General features: G+C 37.0%; 2 protein-coding genes across 7 annotated transcripts in view; both read right to left on the bottom strand.

Moving 5' to 3' along the window:
• Nucleotides 1-19,847, bottom strand: part of LOC128873104 (rho guanine nucleotide exchange factor 12) — a 39,530-nt gene that overhangs the window by 13,975 nt on the left and 5,708 nt on the right. For 2 of the 5 annotated variants that reach the window (XM_054116395.1, XM_054116396.1), the window contains exons 3-19: nucleotides 19,240-19,289; nucleotides 18,941-18,998; nucleotides 14,255-14,493; nucleotides 13,394-13,615; nucleotides 12,535-12,780; nucleotides 11,659-11,940; nucleotides 11,448-11,537; nucleotides 11,267-11,380; nucleotides 11,075-11,173; nucleotides 10,911-11,003; nucleotides 10,651-10,844; nucleotides 10,266-10,555; nucleotides 9,984-10,163; nucleotides 9,824-9,880; nucleotides 1,986-2,121; nucleotides 1,524-1,605; nucleotides 1,239-1,291 (exon numbers count right to left, since the gene is read on the bottom strand). In XM_054116395.1, the coding sequence (XP_053972370.1) occupies nucleotides 1,239-1,291; nucleotides 1,524-1,605; nucleotides 1,986-2,121; nucleotides 9,824-9,880; nucleotides 9,984-10,163; nucleotides 10,266-10,555; nucleotides 10,651-10,844; nucleotides 10,911-11,003; nucleotides 11,075-11,173; nucleotides 11,267-11,380; nucleotides 11,448-11,537; nucleotides 11,659-11,940; nucleotides 12,535-12,780; nucleotides 13,394-13,615; nucleotides 14,255-14,493; nucleotides 18,941-18,998; nucleotides 19,240-19,289 (2,485 nt within the window). Of the gene's footprint in view, nucleotides 1-1,238; nucleotides 1,292-1,523; nucleotides 1,606-1,985; nucleotides 2,122-9,823; nucleotides 9,881-9,983; nucleotides 10,164-10,265; nucleotides 10,556-10,650; nucleotides 10,845-10,910; nucleotides 11,004-11,074; nucleotides 11,174-11,266; nucleotides 11,381-11,447; nucleotides 11,538-11,658; nucleotides 11,941-12,534; nucleotides 12,781-13,393; nucleotides 13,616-14,254; nucleotides 14,494-15,425; nucleotides 15,508-15,705; nucleotides 15,919-18,940; nucleotides 18,999-19,239; nucleotides 19,290-19,847 lie in introns of those variants that run through there. The other 3 variants (XM_054116399.1, XM_054116397.1, XM_054116398.1) reach the window with 3 other exon arrangements.
• On the bottom strand, nucleotides 6,258-9,256 carry LOC128873105 (uncharacterized). 2 transcript variants are annotated; one of them, XM_054116400.1, is made up of 2 exons: nucleotides 7,632-9,256; nucleotides 6,258-7,058 (listed from the first exon to the last, which is right to left on the bottom strand). In XM_054116400.1, exons 1-2 carry the CDS (start codon nucleotides 7,786-7,788, stop codon nucleotides 6,661-6,663), a joined length of 555 nt encoding a protein of 184 aa, XP_053972375.1. In that variant the 5' UTR covers nucleotides 7,789-9,256; the 3' UTR covers nucleotides 6,258-6,660. The 2 variants fall into 2 exon arrangements, with proteins under 2 accessions (XP_053972375.1, XP_053972376.1); XM_054116401.1 differs by having other exon boundaries at nucleotides 6,258-7,049.

Genomic DNA, 19,847 nt, shown 5'->3' with positions numbered 1-19,847 from the left:
CAGAATGCAACGTACACGTGCAATTCCATCGATGCGATGTTCTTACTAAAAAAAAACTGCGCAAACTTACGCATCAGCAGTTTTCGAAAGAAGATTTCTCAAAATCGATATCATTCTTTCGAAGGTAAAATCGAAACTCGAACAATCTAACTTCTCTTTAATCGAGTTGTTATTGTTATTCGAGCTCCAAAAATAGCAACGTTGTTTCAGTAGCGAACTTCTAATATTTCTCGAAATTTGTTGGAATTGATAAGAAATAGTCGTTATAGAACTGTCAGCTATTCGACTTTAATTATTTTATTCGATTTCATAATTTAATTTGTAGATACAATTTTAGAGTTCTCTTTTGATTGTTACTAATATTTCAGATTTGGTACCGAACTTTTGAAATTGCTTGAAATTGAATTCATCTTTTAAAAATACAAATTACAGAAATTCCAGTAATTAATCCTATTTCTCAATTATATGTAGATCAGACTTCAGATTTCCGCACAACGAAACTGTGTACAATGAATCATTGATCGTTTCAAGAATAATCCTTATTCATAGCGCCGTATAAATGTCAATTCGAAATCCAAATTCGTTCGAAATAGCCCCGCTTTTCGTAACGTTTCCATTTTGGCAATTATACAATTGCGCAAGAAAGTAGCAGTGACAGTTTGACGGAGCGGTTGGAGTACTTTGATAAATGATTCGTTCCTGGTATGTATATAAAAGTGCGAGTGTTTTGCCGAAGAAAAAATTACGCAGCTCTTTCGGATAAATTATTGACTTTCGAAGAGTACACGTGTCGATGTTACTTCAAACAACGTAACTGCGCGTACCGCAAAACTAACGTTAACAAAGAGTAAACGTTTGAGTGTAAACTGTTCAGACCTCGATTAAATGGTTGTATATGTTGAATTTCACGCATGTAACGCTGTCTATAAATAAAAATACGAGGAAAAAAATTAAAATCCATCTTTTGATAAACGAAAAGGAGAGTACTTGTTATTTTACAATCGCCGTATCTATGTGCAATTTATATGCTAAAGATTATTTGATTACAACAAATTATAGGAATATTCTACCATTTTCCACAAATTTAAAAATTGTTAGAACAGCTTGGCATTTTGTCAAACTCCGAAAACTTTATGAAAACATGGAAATTTGTATTGAGTAAGGTATTAGGTTGCTCCAAACCCAACACATGTATGTATCTATTTGTACGATTAGAAAATAGTTAAGATATTACTCACTTTGTTTTGGAGAGGTTTGGATCGCTGGTCTTCCTCTTTTCCCGCAACTGTCGCTGCAATGAAAATAGTTACAGCGATACTTAGAACCACGTACTAATCGTACATCTTAGATTATATCACTCGAATCGGAATTTCGTTTCAATGGAAATAAGAAGATAATTTTCGCGAAACTCGACTAACCCGCTATGTATCTAACGATTCCAATTCGTCGACGAAATAAACTATTTTTACGCGATGGAATGTAACTTGAGAAGAATAATTACGATAGAAATTTTGAATTCTCACCTTGTGATGTATCCGCTCCTTGTAACTTTCAGACCTGTTTATGTTTGACGTCTTTGGCTTACTGGAAATATTTTGCTGCACCCTAAGTAATCGTAATTAATTAAGCGTAAATTAATATCTATAACAGAAACGAGCTAAGCGACTGCAAATGAAAAAAAAAAAAGAAAAAAGCGGAGACAGTGCTAGCTACGATACTAATTGTAAGTATATTTATAAACACAAGTCTTTCGTTATTTCTAACGAATATGTAACTAATGTGTCCGAAGGATTTTGCACGTTTAAATGGACTTTGATTAAATCAGTTCAACTGATAATGTTGAAACTGTGCGACTCTTTCTTAAGGTTCCAATGTAACCGGATATAAATGAATTATTAAAATAAGTGGGAGCGTATCATAAAAAAAAAAAAAAAAAAAAAAAAAAATTTCTTTCCAGTGATATCACAGAAATATGAAAAACATACATTTCAGAAATATCTTCTCGCGAGGAAGGATTGTCCATGCTATCGGCGTGATCGGAGGCTCCGCTGTAAGCGGAAATGCGTCCTCTTTCGCTACTACTACGCGCGTTTCCGGCTACACCGCCCCCGCGAAGTTCTCCTGAAAACATGAAACAAACGAACGCATTCATTAATTGTTTCCATACCCGCACCACTCTAATACTCATTCAAGTAATTTGCTAGTACACGGTCGAGTTGGCCGTCATTCAATAAAACATTTAAGTAGATTAGATTATTTAGTAAATTACTAGCGGCGTTCATTATTTGTGTGTAATGCTATGTATCGATTCGTTATCGATCAATTATTCTGTTATTGAACGTAGACAAAATTTTATTTTAGAATGATAATTCTAAAATTTTATTTTAGAATAATATTTTACCTGTAACCAAAGTTTTGGTCTTACGAGAGTTTTAATGAGCGAATAATTCAATAACGAATTATTTTATTATTCTGAATTCAGATATAGACAAAATTTCATTAATACACGCTTCTTTGGTCTGCAAACATTTCGACAATAAAGTTTCGTAGAATACTCTGTATTTCAGTTTCAGTGTAGTATAAAAATTGATCTGTACGCGTGAATTGAATGGCACTTTTGCTGCACGTCGTTCTATATCACCTTTCTGCCGGTGAATAAAAGAATCTAATAGGAAAAACAATAATGGCGCGATAGAGTCTTTGACACGGCGCAATTAAATTATTTCGATTCGCACCGATGCACCACAAAAAGGCCATCGCAGATACGTTTTAAGCGAAGCCATCGATTTTCGATATTATAACAGGGTGCATGGCTGTTCGATGCTCTATAGCCCGTATACAAAATTTTTGTTTTACTTTCTCGATTTATTTTTCCATATAAAACCCAGTCGATCGTTCGTTGTATCGCTCTACGAGTTTATTTCCCGTAGAAATAAAATAAAGATTCGTGGAATTTGAAACGAGAATCGAAATTTTGAACGAATTAAAGGAATCGAACGGAAGAACTGCAGCTAACGAACAAATAAAGCGTTCCTAAACGAATTCCTATTTAGGTTCAATTCTTGTAGGCACGTTCGCCAAGATTTTATTTTGCACAAAGATCCGCAGTCTAGTCGTAACAAATCGCTCGAAAATTACCAATTTTCGAAACAACTTCTCTCAACTATATCATTTGGTAAAAAGTACAGCACCAAACGGCACGTAATAAGCAAATCGGGTTTTGTTTGAAAATCACGAACGGTAGTTGCACCGTATCATCGAGATAACGAAACTCAAACGAATATTTCAATTTCGCTCGTCTATTTAATGCGCACCAGCATCGAATTAACACGGACCGCGGTGTCTGGCATTTCTCCAAGTATCCAGTCTTATGTGGAGGCTTATCAGGTAAGGAATGCGGCTCAGGGTAAAAGCAGATCGCGAGAGTGCGCGTGGATAGGGTTGCTATATTAATCTTTAGTTAGACAAACATTCGGATCAAACTTCATTTATAACATCGATATCCTTCTAAATCAATAACAACGTACTAACGCAACAATTCCCTAGTTACGGAGATAATACGCAGCTAAGCCAGACGAAATTTCTAACGTTACTATCCTTGTTCGAACCTATGTACCTATGTTAATTGTTCGTTTCAAATTTGTCGATAACTTCTGCTTAATAACACAAAAAATGAGCGAATATCGTGTATTCATATACAGGGTGCGTCGATACAGTATTATAGTACAACCAAGAAGTATTTTATTGTTCGTGCAAAAATAAATAAAAAATGTAGAACAATATTTGTTTGCATCATCTTTCACCTTTAATTTAACCTAAAATTAATTTGATACATCCATTATATCCAGAAACAGTCTGGACGTCATCCGCATCGAACTCTGTGCAAGAAGCTTCGCGTAGGTGACGAATAAGCCGATCAAACGGTTCACGGATTCGCTGAAAAACAAGGTGTCAGCGTTTTCCTGGACTCGTACAGCTTAAATGGCTGAATAAATATCCAATGGAGTTTCCCTACCACCTAAAAATACCGCGGCGAAAAAGTTGGCGCTTTCGAACCCCGTAAGCAGACAGATAGTTATAGATCAACCGGGGGTAGGTATGCCGAGGGGATGCAGCGAAGGAAAAGCTTAAGTCTCGAGTATTTTTAGATGGGGCGACGTAGGCGCGTGTCGCAGAGGCCGGAAACCGTTTTGTGGGCCCCTCCTTCCCGTTTTCTTCTTCGTTGTTGTCGTTGCCGTCTGCGCCCGTGCCGCGCAAGATCTCTCTTATTTTCCTTCCGTCCATTCCGGCGCATACTTTTCAATGATAATTTCGGCAACGACACGGGCACAGGGTTCGTTCGTCGAATACAATCGACGATCCGAGGCTTTTCCAGAAATGCTATCGGGATTTTATTTCTCAAGGCTGTTGTTTCGAGATGGTCACGTTCGAACGTGTAAATGGAAACTTGTTGACCCTTTGCACTCGAGGCCTTTTTTTCTGGTATCTACCAGCAACTTGAGATGCTTTCTTAGCATCTTTCTTAGCATCTTTCTTAGCATTCTATCGACACGAATGCTAAGATTACATTGACTTCGAAAATGAGATCTCTAATTTTATTGGCACTTCGAGTTACAAAGAAATTAAACCTAAAGAAAACCTAGCGGTGACTGAGAGCCACCTCTCGAGTGCAAAGGGTTCAAGTACAGACTCTGTGTTCTCGTACGCGTCCATAATATGTCGATGCGTGTATCTACACGTAAATTCGTAATACTCGAGAAATGATTGTGGCAAGAATGCCGACTGTTATCGCGCGACTTCTCTACGTTCAGTTTCGGATTTCGGATTCGAAGATATCGAAAAAGTTCATTTAAAAATTATACAATATTTTTCAGTGTCTGTTTAAACGTGCGAATATTATTCAAGAAAATAACAATTAGTTATATAGTCTAACATAATTGGATTTGTTACTGTACTACGTATTAAATACAGGACAAATACATATATTCTCGAAACAAGCATTTAGAGACATTAAATATACGAATTAAACCTTGAGACGCCCCTTTATAGTATTTCAAAGTTCACTTTGGAGTTCACTATGTAATCTCCTAGATTACAGGAGTTATCAATGTATTATACTGAATGCAAGGTCAAGAAGCCTGTGTTTCTGTCGGAGAAGAAAACTGACAAAAACAATGTCGATATACGTGCATTGCAAAACAAGTATCATTTTTTCAAACTAATTGTTGCACCTGGTACAATAATTGGTATTCGAAAAAACCGTGCATTTGACGAATAAATAAAAAATAAATTACATTTTTAAATTTAAACGCAGCGTAATATTCGAATTATCCCCCGAAAGTGTGTTTCAGACCAAAAAGCTTACATTTCGGTCAAAAAAAGAAAACTGACACGAATAATGCAGCTCCTATAGATCACACCTCGAGTCGTCTAAATAGTTCTAACAGTCTAAATAATTATCTACGATTTCCGATAAATTCTGCTCTAATTTCGTCTAGACACGGAGTATTTGTACGGTCGCAAGGTTATGCACGTATAAAATGTCGAAGTGAAGTCTCGAAGTGACGGCCGTGCCAGTCGTTCGACTTTATAGGTGCACGAAAATTTATGAACGCGTCTGGTAACACGTGGCATGAAATTTCCATTGGATGGCTTGTTAAAACTTCGCGGATCTCGTTTCGAACTACGGCCTAACGTCGAGACTTTTCTTCATATGGAAATATACTCGTTTCCCAGCGAGTTTTAAACTCGTCAAATTATCGGAGAAAGTCCGGCGAATCGGAAGTTGTCAGCACGATTGGAATTTATGATTAATCGGACGGGCGAAATAAAAGCCTTCGGCGTCAACGAGAGTTCGAGCATTGATGAATTGCTGAACTATTAAGGATGCAAGAGTAAAAAAGAAATAAAATTATAGCCAGACTTTGTTATAATGAACGAGCTATGTAGCGAGATAATGTCAGCGATGAACAAACAGCTGTAATCACTTTAATTTACATATATTCCCGTACAATTTACAACGGAAATCAATTTTTGTATCGAATAGAAAAACTGTAATCGAGATGGAGTCTATTATTATCGCTAGATTAAGGATCTTTATGGAAAATAAAATCTTCGCGAACGTGACCACAAAAATTTAACCTAGATAGGAATTTACTTTATTCTGCAAATATTATAACACGAACTTTACTTTCGATTTTACAATGACCTAATACCGAGTGTATTGTAATTCGTGCAAGTAAATTCATACAAATAATATTTAGCTATGTAGCAAAGTTACTGTTTCCTAATTTTTGTTCCTAGAATGGATGTTTCATTAAGTACGGAGAATGAAGAAAAACGGGAGGTATATTTAACTCATCGCTGATATACCGAGCAGTGACGATAGTAAGTGGTGGTTATGATGACAAAGAATCATCTTACTTTTAACACTTTCCTAACCGCACTACTTTTGTAAACTATGCATGATAATATGATTTGAGTTTCATGACTCATCGTGTCTCAATTAGACAAATCGAGAACGAAGTTTTTTTTAATATATATATATATATATCGACACTTCGAGCTCCAAAGATATGAAACCTAAACAAACATTAGGTATTGTAGATTTGCTGCGTGAAACCTAATGGTGACTGAGAGTCATCTCTCGAGTGCAAAGGGTTAATACCTATACCTAAGAATTCCAGAGTTTACATCGCGAATAAAAAAACGTGAATAGAGGTGAATTTGAAACAAACCTGACTCTTTGTCTAGGGCAATGATGTTCTTCACGAGGTCGTAAACCTCGCTCAAAGAATTCGACTCATCGTAGAGCGCACTGTCGTTTAAATTCTCGCAACACGGTGACACCTTCACATGATCCAGAGCAACGATCGAGGCCGTCTCTATGATGTCGCGTGGTACCCGCGTTTTCCTCACGGCGGCAAAAGTTTCCCATACTTTTGCAGCTATCGAGCCTTTGCCCATGTAGGGCACCGCGGTCCTCGGCTTCACCGTTTTCAGTTTCGTTTTCTTCGCAACTTTGTCTTTGCTCACTTTCTCGAGCACCACTGTCGTACCTATTCCGATCGATATATATATCTTTTCTAGATTTCCGGTGCTCCGGTTGGGATTCGAAGACGCTCCGTTTTCTTCGTAAACTTCGTTCTAGCGATGTCTCGATTTCGATCGACCACTTGTAAATACAAGTTATATATCATATTGATATATATTATTAAAACCATATATCGTTCGATTCTTACATTAATTTATCATTGAATTTAATTTAATATTCACTTATACTCGTTTCATGTTCGTATTAATTCGGCATTGAAGACGTTTCTCGTATTCGCTATTCTCACCTTGAAATCGACACGCAGAAATAACGTAAGATAATCAAGTTAATTTATAATTCAAGAGATTGTTTCCAAATGTCGAAGAACCGTGTATAATAAAATCGAAAATGTTATCAGTGGTCTCCGCGTGACCCTATTTCTATCAAATTGAACGAAAACGATGGACAACTTTTGTTCACGTCGTCGTTGAAGTTAATTACGCGAATCGTTGATGTATAAATAATTGTAATCGAAGATTAAGTATCCGTCGGAGCATCTTCGTTCCAAAGTGGAGCGTTCAGTTCGCGCGATCTTTACCGTCGCCCTTCAGTTTCCGATTGGATCTGTTCCTGCATCTCTCCGTCGAAATCCTAAAGCCGTCGAAGCCAGCGAGCAGGGGTGAGGTGGTCGTTGGGTAAGGGTTGCAGTCCGTTTCCCCCTCCAAGGGGTCGCGCAACTGTTGCACCTCGACCATGTGCACACCTCTAGAGTTCCACACCACCGAGAATTATAATCGGGGTGGTTTCTCTACTTCTCGCGACAACAACCGGCCTGACACTAATTTCCCTCGAACCCGCTCTCGCTTCTTTTCCGCGGAGACTGCCGTTGGTTTCCGGTTATACCCCACCAGATCGCTCCCCCGCTCGTTTTACAACTACGTTTACGTGGCTGTGTGCCTCTCTCTCTCTCTCTCTCTCTCTCTCTCTCTCTCTCTCTCTCCCCCTCTCTCTCTCCCTCTCTCGACCACTCCGTGTACATGCACGTATCTACAGGGTGTACGCGATTCCGATCTTCGAAACCCTCCCGGCGAACCCCTCGAGGAACATCGAGGACAATCTTTGCGTTCAAGATATTGATGTACTCGATGCCGCTGTTAACCCTCTGTCGCTTCAATTTTCTCCTTATCTTTCGAAAAAGAAATTATTTTTTGGATATTTATGCGTTTAGAACTCTTTGGTAAACAGTTATATTAAGTGAAACATCGATCTGTGAAATTTAATAAAATTAATAATACTAGTAAATATTAAAATTCCTTCTTTTATCAAACTCGCAAGAAATCTACTTTTAAAATTCAATTTCTAAAATATCTGAAATATTTTTGTAATTGAAACTTGAAACAATGTATCATACTAGTTATCGATTTGTATGTGTACATTGTTTGCGCAGTGAAAGAGCAAGAACTCGTAGAAATGAAGCGAAATTTTGATATAATATGTAAATATACTGCCTTGAATATATTAATTAAGGAAGTTCCGGAAATTCTAAAAGTATTCCGAAAACAAGTTTTTTGATTAAAATGTATGACTACACCCTATGTATAAATACACATGTATGGTACGAAAGTTTCAAGCCTCTTTTCGTGGTTTCCTCTTCTCTTCCTTCCTTCCTTTCTTTCTTTCCTCTACAATTCAGTAGGAGAGAGTAGAACACAACACGTTTTGCGAAACTTCCTTATCGACAAGTATGATTATTATAACAGCACAGCTCGATAAAGCCCACCTACTCACTGTTCCAAAACTAAACCGTGAATAATCGATCATGTGTCCTAATACTGACGCTAATTTTTTTTTAAACCTTTCATTGCAATCTTTCTAAATACTTTCTTTGCGAATAAGAATGTTCCTCCACTGATCTACGTGCTCTCACGTAAAAGTTACATCGAGGCAACGCGTTATCAGTTCCAAAGAACGAGAAGAGAATGTCGATAAAGAATCGTTCGACAACACTGTGACAAACAGTTCCTCTATGGAAGATATCGAATGGAAATTTTGCACAACCTCGAATATTTCATTCGTCACTGACGCGCAATTTGAAGTATGTTTTTCACCAGAAAATAAATTTCACCGCTGAATTATAGCGAATACGAGAGCTGCTAACGAGACAAAAACTCTGAACAATGGCTGACGTGATCCACGTACGTCAAAGACACGCCTCGTTCGAGATGAAGACAGTAAACTTTTCGATAGCGGATAACGTTAATAAAAAGGAAACAAATGTATGAGCTGTATTTGCGTAATTGAACATGGCGTTTGTAAATGTAAGCTTCTACGATGATGCAAAACAGAAGTTTGCAGATTGGTAACGAGAATCCGAGATTTAAACAAATTTATTTCAATTCAGTTAACTTGATTAATAACTTTGCTAATAGTTTTGCTAAATCATTAATTATTTATATTTGGCACTAAAATGTTTTGTTACATCCGCGACGGCCTTGTGGTAAATTCTTGTCGGAATACTTTACTATTATTAAAGGCATGAGATTATCTTATGCGTGTCGTACATAAAACGTAAATTTTATTCTCGGTATTGTGCCATTAAAATTAATGGCATTTAGCGAATTATCTTGCTGCATGAGTAATAAACCGATTAATGCGAATTGGCGTATTCTTATCGCAAGTAAAAAAAATTGAAGAAAGGGAAGATGTTTATTGTCTTCTGATTGTTTTAAATAAATAATTCGTATGGTACTGCGATGTTTAAAAATAATTTAATGCGAATGAAAGACTTACCATTTTCTCCATCCGTCAGTGCACCAGCATCATCTTCGCTCTTCTTAAGTTTATCAACTGTAACAACAACAAATATTCTATTAAACAAAAGGTCAGAATGATTTTGTATCGATTCAATTTAAAAATCTGTTAATGGCATTAAAACGTTTATATTACTTACCATGAAGCATATGATTTTGAGAATGATGGTGATGATGCGACGAGGGAGGTTTTCTTTCAGGAATAATACGTTCCATCAGCTTGCTTATGCGTTCGTTGACTCTTTCCTTTCTAACCAACGGCCCTGGACAATTTTCTTCCACCACGCGAACACACTGACGATGTACACTTAGAGAACAATCTATAATTGAAATTACGTCGAGTTTTCGTTAAATTTTTACTGTGACTTTTATTTGAAATCTACTGCATAAAGAGTACATCGTATAAACATAATTGTACTTACCACTACATAAATATCCTTGAGGTCCAATTCCACCGATGATAAGTTGACAATGATTACAATAAGTAATAGTGAAGTACTGATTAGCTACAAAATGATGACCTCTGATTGTCATTTTTCTTGCCTTCCCTGTAAGCAAGCGTCCTTTGAAATTCGATTTATCTTTTGCAACAAACGTAGGTACTCGGTCAAGCGATACTGGTCGAACTTGGAAAATTTTTGTCAATATCGTTGCTAAGCCCGCTGCTGTTGTAAATTGTCGCAAATCCACGTGTTCTTTCTCTATATCTTCTCTGAAAATTTTCATAAATATACGATAATGTAATACCAAGCATCAACGTCAAAGGATAAGAACATGTATTATATAAATCTAAATTAATTGTCATACAGGTAAGGCTCCATCTTGGGTAAGAGGTATGTTTCTATGATTTTTGTTTCTCGTGCCTTGTCAGATACACTTTCATCCAATTGAGCGTCGCTTGGACCAAATAACGTACCCAATCCAGCAGTTCTCTTTTGTTGAAAGTCTGCAAGCTGCTCGTTCAGTTCTTCCTTTGCACGTGTTCGTGCTTTCAAAAAGATCTGCCGAAAGCATAACATTTGACAAAACTGTACCAAATGAATATTAATATATAATTCATTACATACTTTTCGCAAAATCTCTTCCTTATCAGATTCCTTTAAAAGAACATCGTCTATTTCATGTGCTACATTTTCGTCTACGTTATGCAGACGAAGAGGCTAAATAAAGAAGTTTATATTAAATACATAACTTGAGCGACAAAATGAATATCTTTTTTTAAACTACTTACTGCACCAGGTACTAAAAAACTAGAATGAATTTCATATGCCCACTTCCTCATTTCCTTCGCATTGCCTTCTTTGTACAGATCCGTTACTAAATAGAACAACTACAATGATATGAATACTTTTAGATAATGAAGCTTACAATCAATACTGTAAAAACACAGTATCTGTGTACTAATATAAGACGTGGTACTCACCAGACTGGAGGGATCACTATTTGATAAAACGTAATTAATAAATACAGAAAGGTGTGCGTGATGTCCCCATAATCGAGATAAAGATTTGAATGGACCGTGATCTTCTAATTGCCCCTAAAATGGTTTTTAATTATAATCAAATAATATTATTAAAAAGGAACCTTTGATGTGTAGAACTTACAACTTCTTGGTCACTCATATCATCATCTTCCATTGACATGATTGGCTGCTGTAATGTTGGCAATCCAGGAATGCTTTCATTTAAAAGAGTCTGTAAAAGAAAAAAAATATATATTTAGTTAAATATCATCCCAATAAATATCGTCCCATATCCATAAGTTCGGTAAGAATTATTTAGCAGATCCTGCTTTATCGTTAGATACGACACTTACATCGTTTACAGTAGAATTAGTTGTATCATTTCCTGGACTAGCGGTTAGATATGGTGGAGGTGGAGTTCCTGGTGGAGTGATATGAAGTAATTCTTCTATATCAATGTCACTATGCCTCACATGCCTTGGAGGAGAAAGATCATTCATTGATTCCGATGCTATTAAACGTCTACTAGCTTCTGATGGAGAAATGGTTGTAGTTCCTAGTTGTTCTGGACTGGATTTTGTCCGTTGGTGCTTGTTGAGCGAGTTCGAGGAGCCTAAATTCGCACCCTGTGAAAACTACAAGAAAGTTCGATAATAATTAAAAAATGATCGATAACCGTAGACTGAAGTATAGAAATAAAGTAAAAACATTGTACAATTAATTATGCAGAATAGTAATAAAATACATAATATGCATATAACCACTAAATCGATCTTATAAAATAAACAGTGCAATCACAGAAATTACTGCAATGAAAGACATATTTTTAAAGAGACACCATAAACTTCTAATGAATTACAGAAACCATACTCCAATGCATTTCACAACCATACTTGAAACGACATTACTTAATACAATTTCATATTATTCAAGCAACACAATATCAATGAACAATGAACGTAGTTTATATTAAATATAACGTTTGCCATAACTGCACATAAACCTATTTGCATAACATAGATACTATGATGAGGTGTGTGGACTGAAACAAATGTAGAGTTAAGTATCGTAAAATGGTTTAAAAGATATTACAATTTAAAACTATGTAATTGTTCAATGGATAAATATGAGTTACTTGTAGAAGTATACACATTACTATGTGATACTTTTTCTTTGCCATGCATTTGTATAAATTATTTATTTAATGACTTAGTGATTAGACTACTTACAGAGTTAGGTATGCCATGACTGGTGGTTGAGGGCGTTAAATGAGTCAACAGTTGACACTCCAGCTCCAACTGGGCTACGTTGTGTGTATTTGTGGGAGGAGGTCTAGGAGGCAATGGTGGTGGAGACAGGCTTTGCATGGACAAGGATTTACGAGATGGTAGAGGCGGTGGTACATCACCACTGCTACTACTTAAAGGTGGATAATAGCCCGGGGAACACGAGGTGTTTGTTACCAACGAGCAAAGCTGTAAGACACAACAAAAGCTGGTTAGATAAAGTTAGCAAAAGCTTAAATACATCCCTACACGACCGATTTTGAAAATCTCGATTGCAATGCAAGCACACCTTGTATAAAAATTACATTTGAATAGCTTAAAAGGGAACATGTACAGAAGCATAACATAAGTTTTGTCGTTTCTTGCTGTTTACCATCATACACTATAAGCTATTAATATACCGATCAAAAATTAATAATAAACTACTACATACGAAATCAGTGATAAAAAGAACTATAATTATACTTTGATCATTATGCCTTAAAAACATAAACACCTTATTAACATCATGCCGAGCAACTATTTTATACAATGAACAGCATCAGCTCGAACTGTCAAACATTGACATAAAAGCAAGGCAAGAACAAATGTAAGAGTATAATAAATGTTAATGAATTAAGCATTAAAACGAACTCATATTGAATGAATAAGATTATGAATCATAACAGGATATTTATATTATACGTATAAATGGCTAATTTACTAATATAAAATTTATGCACTACATTAGTAGAATGAACAGAAATCTTAAAAAGTATTCGAACAACGCATGAAAGCACACCAAGTAAAAGAAAATTCAGACCTGTTCATTAGTAGTAATCGCAGTTAGTTGATCCTGCAAGGTGCGCACCCTTCTCTCGGCACCTGCCAATTCTGCTTGGAGTGTTACAATGTTGACATTTCCGCTACCAGTGCCGGCCTTTGCAAGTTCACTTCGAAGCTTGTCAACGTAACTTTGTTCCTTCTCCAACATAAGCTGGAATGTATGAACGCGCTGTGTTTCCAGCTGGCGTTTTTTCTCGTGCTAAAACATACACAAAAAACAAAATTATTAAAACTGGTAGTAGATTAGGTGAAAATTAACTCCGCTTTTCGATGCCTTGCCCAGGGATGATACGCAGAATTTATACGTAGAAATGAGGAATGTTATTTCGGCAACACTTTTTCATAAAATTTCGAAAGATAAAGCTCCGTAACATTATCCACAAGACGCTGACTCATGGTATACTTGGGAGCGCCTTGTCGTTGAAATATTAGTATCGTTACATTAATTTGTGAAATATATTCTACATATGCTGTGCGTTTATTCATGTAAACACGTGCTATGAATAGATAACATTTCCGGTTTAGTTGTAATAGAAATGAAAAAGCTTGTTCAGGACATATGAATTTAAATAGATGTAAATATTAGTATCAGTATAATAATTTATGAATCGTATTCTACATATGTTTATCCATGCTAGCATCTGCTACGAATGCACAGAATCTGCGTCATCGTTGTCTAATCATAAACGTAATGAAAAAGCTTATCGAGATTCATTTGCATTTACGCAAAATGAAATATTGATATTATTACGTTAATGTATGCCAGGAATGCATAATACTCGCAGTGTAGAGAAACGAAATCTAGAATGTTTTGTTTTCGTCAGGTGTTTTCACTTACATCAACCGGTTGAGGACCCGTGATACGCGCGTTACACGGTGCACCGGCTGGAGCAGTCGACGCCCTGTGCAGAGAAGTGGCTGGCTGCGAGGGCGATACCATCGTTGTACCGGCTGACAGACTGACTGGCCGCTGATGCTGTCCACCCGCCAGACCAACCTGTAGCCCCGTGGCCGTCGTCGCCGCGCTGCTTGTTGCAACTGGCTTCTGCTGCACCGTCAGTACCACCTGCGTCGAAGCTGCAACAAGAGTTCAAGGACGATGATTAGTCACCTTTCGCATACCTCTGCCGGTCCTTCCCCCGCGTTTGACCCTCCACCTTTCTTTTGAGAACTGCTCGCGAACAATCGCTACGGACGCTTTTTCTTTCAAACGGCTCGATATTTTCGCCGATTTCTCCCGGTAATTACAACGCGATACCCTAACGCGAACATCTTCATTTTTTCTGAACTGACGAAATCGTTTCTCGTGTCCACGAATTTTGGAAATTCTTAAAAACTTCGTCTTTTTGTTTGTCGAGGAAAAAATGTATGCTCAATTGGAGGTTCGAATGTATAGAAAGGTGTACAAATGTTTCATCTAATCTTGGAAATCAAAATTCTCACGTTCTTGGTAATGAATGTAACAAATTGGTGATATCTTGTAATGAATACGTTGCATTGTCCTGAATGTATTCTTCTCGTTCATTTCAATACAATCTTTGCGTTACTTGTGTTCTTTGGATTTTTAACTCGTCGAGTGCGATAAGCAATCGCGTATCTATCCGGAAACTCAAAGTCCTTTGCACGTTGTTGGATCAACAAAAGATCCGTTAAGAAATCCCACAGCAATAAGCCGAATATCGTGTACATCGTACCGAAGATAACTTTCTATGCGATCGTTGCTAAGACTTTCCTGAATTACGCGATTTAAATAATGAAATTAATAAAAATAATAAACCTCTTACAGAAACAGTCACCGGTTAATTTTGTATCCTCAGAAAACGTATCGTAAAACGTGCCTGACTTTGGAATACACCCACTCCAAAACCGTACACTGCAAATGTTTCATTACGTTATGATTCATGTATGCAAATGAGTTAATTAACAACCAACACGATTCAGTAAAAAAAATTTGTCGGAAAAAATTGCAAACGAAATTTACAGAAACGATTTCGAAAGCGCATCGATACCTCGATATTCTCGACGCTTGTTGTCTAAACAAGCCCAGTGACCGTGCAAGAATTCCACGTGCAACATATTCGCATGCTCGAGTAATCAATGTATACAAACATCATCGAAACAGCGTTCGGTTCCTTGCGATAAATACGAAATTAATCATCACTGCGAAAATCGCGCGACACACTAGAAACAGACTGCATTTAAACGAACGATTAGAAAGCTGATATCGTCACAGTGAAATTATATAATTCGAAGGATCGTGAAAAGCATTTTAGGAGCAGTTCAAAGTACCCGAATACGGTTTCGCGCGTGCTTTCTTCCAAGCCTGCCTCAGGTCGTACGTGGTCGGCGTCTTCATATAGACACAATTGAAATAACCACGTTCGAAATGGATCGATTTTCGTATAATCTCGTCTCGTCGATCAGAGTTGAAATTCGACGGTACAGTACGCGCATCGAGAGCCGCGCCGACTACGAAACTGCGTAAAATAATGCCGACCCGAGGCGATCCGAGACCAAGAAGACACTCGTACCGAGAAACTTGGCCCCAGGTGTGTGTATTAATATGAATGACGAGATTCTTATGTTTACACGCGCGTACGACTAATCTTTCAATATATGACCAGGCCTCGTCATTCGACTATACTGCAACACCTTGGTCAATCCGTTCCTCTAATATTATCGTCCGCTTTTGGAACCGACTCGAAACGAAACCACCACTAAAGAAAGCCTACTTGCTTTCCTCTCCTCCAAAACTTTCTATGTACCATTTACAACGCGTATTTATTCTTCTAATTATAACACTTTAATCATGATTATGCTTCACCGATATTACTATTCGATATTACTTATAATACTTTCATTTCATTCGAAACTTTCTGCGTACTATTAGCAAGATGTATTTATTATTCTAGTTACGAAATTCTAATCATCATTATGCTTTGCAGATACTATCATTTGTTTTTAGATTCTATCATTTGAATTGAGAACATCACCAAACAAAAACCTGGAATCCTTTCTTTTTAGAACGTCTAAAATATGTAGCAGCGACATACAGTAGTTTTCGCTATAGTTGGATGTAACAGCGTAACCTTTTCACTGGTTTTGCCAGAATCCTTGCGTTGGTATAGATCTCGGGATAAACAATTAGGGACGCGTCTGTGTGGAAAACTCCGAATGAACGATCGAGTCAGCTGTAAATGGCACTGACTTGGCGGTCAGCTGCGAACCTACTCGTATTCAGCAGGCGCCTTTCCTCGTAAAACTATATTTATTTCGACAAGACTGCGGTTTTAACGTGATTAATCCACGTTGGAGTATCCACGTTGGAGTATCCACGTTAATTCGTTCCACGCTTCGTTACGTAGCACATTTTTCATAATACGCTAAATTTATAGAAACGACCAATTTTGGATATTAATAGTTTGTCTACGAGTAAATAATTCCAGGATCGAAATCATTTTCTTATCGTACGTATTTCAAGGAAGACATGTTTACGTCTTCGAATCATAAAATCCCGTGCGAGTATGGTCTGGTTTTTATTTACTGAAAAATCTTCGTGCGCGTCTGTTTTAAATATTCATAGATCTAGCGAAAGCTGGACACGCTTATAAGAGCGTTATGAAACGATTAACTAGGACAGTTGCCGTACTTTGGAATATTATCAGATTTAGGCGCGTAAAAGCGTCTATTTGAAGAGACCGGTGCACGTCGAGCACAGCTTTTCCAAAAATTTCTCTAACACGCGATCCCGATGTACGTATGTACTTGTAATTTTATAATTAACTGTAGAAAAACGCATAAAAATAGTTAATAGTCATCAAAGCTTTTTTTTTTTGTAACTAGCACCCTTATTTAGAAAGAGTTCGTAACTTAAAAGCTAACGTTAACTTTCGCATACTATCAAAAGGTATAACGAAAGCCCAGTCTGTTTTATAAAATTGAGCAGACAAACCCAGTTAATAAATTCAACGAGGTAAACATTGGAATTAAAAAGCCTAGACTCCCGGTGGCTAAACCATTGAAACCCAATTTCTTTCTTTCCAAAAAAGGAATGCTTTCGCTACCAAATCCTGTGAGAGCGTCGAATCTTTAATCACGTCCTTTAAACTTCCTTTAAACAGAGTACTGTTCAAATTACTCGGATAAACATTGGCGTTCGACTTCGTTCACGCAGAGCTCGACACGTTACACAATTTTGCGAAATAACCACAGTTGAGGCGACGCGGAGGACTGAGCCTGCATCCATTGTGTTGTACCTGAACGGTTAGAAAGAGGAAGACAGAATTCTATGAACGGTCACCGCTATAAACTCACATGCTTACATCACTGGTAACGTCGCCGCAGAAACTCCGTTTCTGTCGGTGTGTCCGAGGTAGTCACCGACTAGACGCTCGGAATCTTTTTAAACGCTCTTTTATTACATTTTACGTAAGTGAGGTGCGCTAACATCGAATGCGTCGTCGCGTCGATACGATTCCGCGATAATATTAACGGATGGAAAACAAAAATTATGGAAACAAAAAGGACCGATAAAACTTTTACACGATAAAACTTAAGTACACGAACGCTCGTTATCTTCGATTACGTACTGCACCTTTCCTGCGGACCTACGTGCTTCCAGATTTTTGCGCAACGTTTATAGCGCAGCGCAAATTAAATTGCGCTGTCTACTCGAATTGATGAAGCACGCTCGAGAGTTCAATCTCGATGAAAGCTCGGCTGGAAGATATACCTGGAAGCTTTCGCGGGGGAAGTGAGAAAAAATCCAAACCGACGTGAGATTTCTACGAAAGTAGGCGGGGTGATTGAGTTCTTAGAGATAGACGTAATAATTACACTGCGGATATTTATGGATTTCTGGAAAATAAATGGAAATATGGAGAAACCTGTGAGAAAATTAAATAAAAATTGTCTTCTTCCTTTTAAATAGTTACTTTACAAATAATTATTATAACGCGTTTATAACAATACCTTTGACAGCTATTCTTTCGAAAGTAGGGGTTAACGACCTACAATACGGTACATTAGAGTACACCTACCCTAAACGATTAACAATCAATGACACATGAAAACACCAAGCAAGGTATGGGTTACCCTCTGTGAAGTTACAAGCTTCCTAGGCAGAGTACGTAAAAATGCTCAATCGACGAGAAAATTCTCTCGCGGTGGAAAAAAAGTGTTCACCCTTTGTACTCTTGTGCGAACACGCAGAAGGTGGAACTTGTTGGGGACAAATTAAAATAAAAGTTTTTTTAACTAAGAAAGAACCAGCGTTCGTTGGCCAACGATAATTGGATCGATATTAATAACGCAAGTGAAATATTATTAACATATCTACGGGTATGATACGTACACAAATTTAAAATAAAAACGCTAAATCTGTTATTGGCAAAAAAAAATTTATTTTATCTCGAAACATTTACGCTGACTTGCTCTTGAGATAATATGATCCAATTCATTGAAAATAACAGAGAAAAGGAAAAAAAAACAGGTCGTAGAAAAGAAAGAAAGTATGTAAACTTACACTTTATGAGCTGTACAACGTCTGTGTGCGTGGACTGCATTACATTCACGCCGTTAACCTGGAAATACCGATCGTAGTTATAAATAGTGTACATGTATGATTGTAAATAAACATTCCACAAATACAAATAATAGAAAGTTGCACGTATCACGAGTCGTTAATAATTGAAATTTACTCGACGATTCATTCCTCGAAAAACTGCGAATTGTAAAATTTACCGTTGGGTGTACTATTTTTATAGAATGTTTTTTTTTTTTTTACTGTTACTTTGCAATAATATCAATTCGAAATAAGCTCACCTTGATTATTTTGTCGCCCGAATGAAGGCCAGCTCTCGCGGCTGCACCGCCTACAACGCATCATCATTGTACTTAAAATTTGTTACGATTATTAGTAACAATTTTCTAACGACACTTAACAACAAGGACCGTTTAGTCGCTAACGTTTCTTAAAAAATTCGCACTTTATGTCAATATTCCACTAAACTTTCATATTTTTTGTTTAAATTACAGAATTATCAGCGTAGTTTAATTTTACGAAAAAAGAAATATTTTCTTGTGCGTAGTTTTTCTTTCGAAACGTTCCAGAAAACAGTGAAACGGTTTCATCAACTGAGTAACGTATAAAGAGAATTTTCTCCAAAAGCCATTTTTGTTCCGTGTAATTAAGATCATGAATATTTTTCCTAGAAGAAAGCATACGCGTTTTCCTACATGAAACTAGAAACTCTTTACGCAAATTGAACAAGCTGCGAGATATCATTTGTTCTTAAACTAGTTAATTAGACCATTTTGCAATAAGTGTTCAAATTGACGGTCGTTCGGTGCTAATTTGTTTTGCTCGCGGCAGGCAATTATTATCGTAAAACACGGTAATTATTTATCGTAGTTACGGCTATTGTTACAAA

Source organism: Hylaeus volcanicus, chromosome 3 (genome assembly GCF_026283585.1).
Source record: "Hylaeus volcanicus isolate JK05 chromosome 3, UHH_iyHylVolc1.0_haploid, whole genome shotgun sequence".
In the NCBI taxonomy this organism is placed as follows: domain Eukaryota; kingdom Metazoa; phylum Arthropoda; class Insecta; order Hymenoptera; family Colletidae; genus Hylaeus; species Hylaeus volcanicus.
This window is presented reverse-complemented; position numbering and strand designations above follow the sequence as displayed.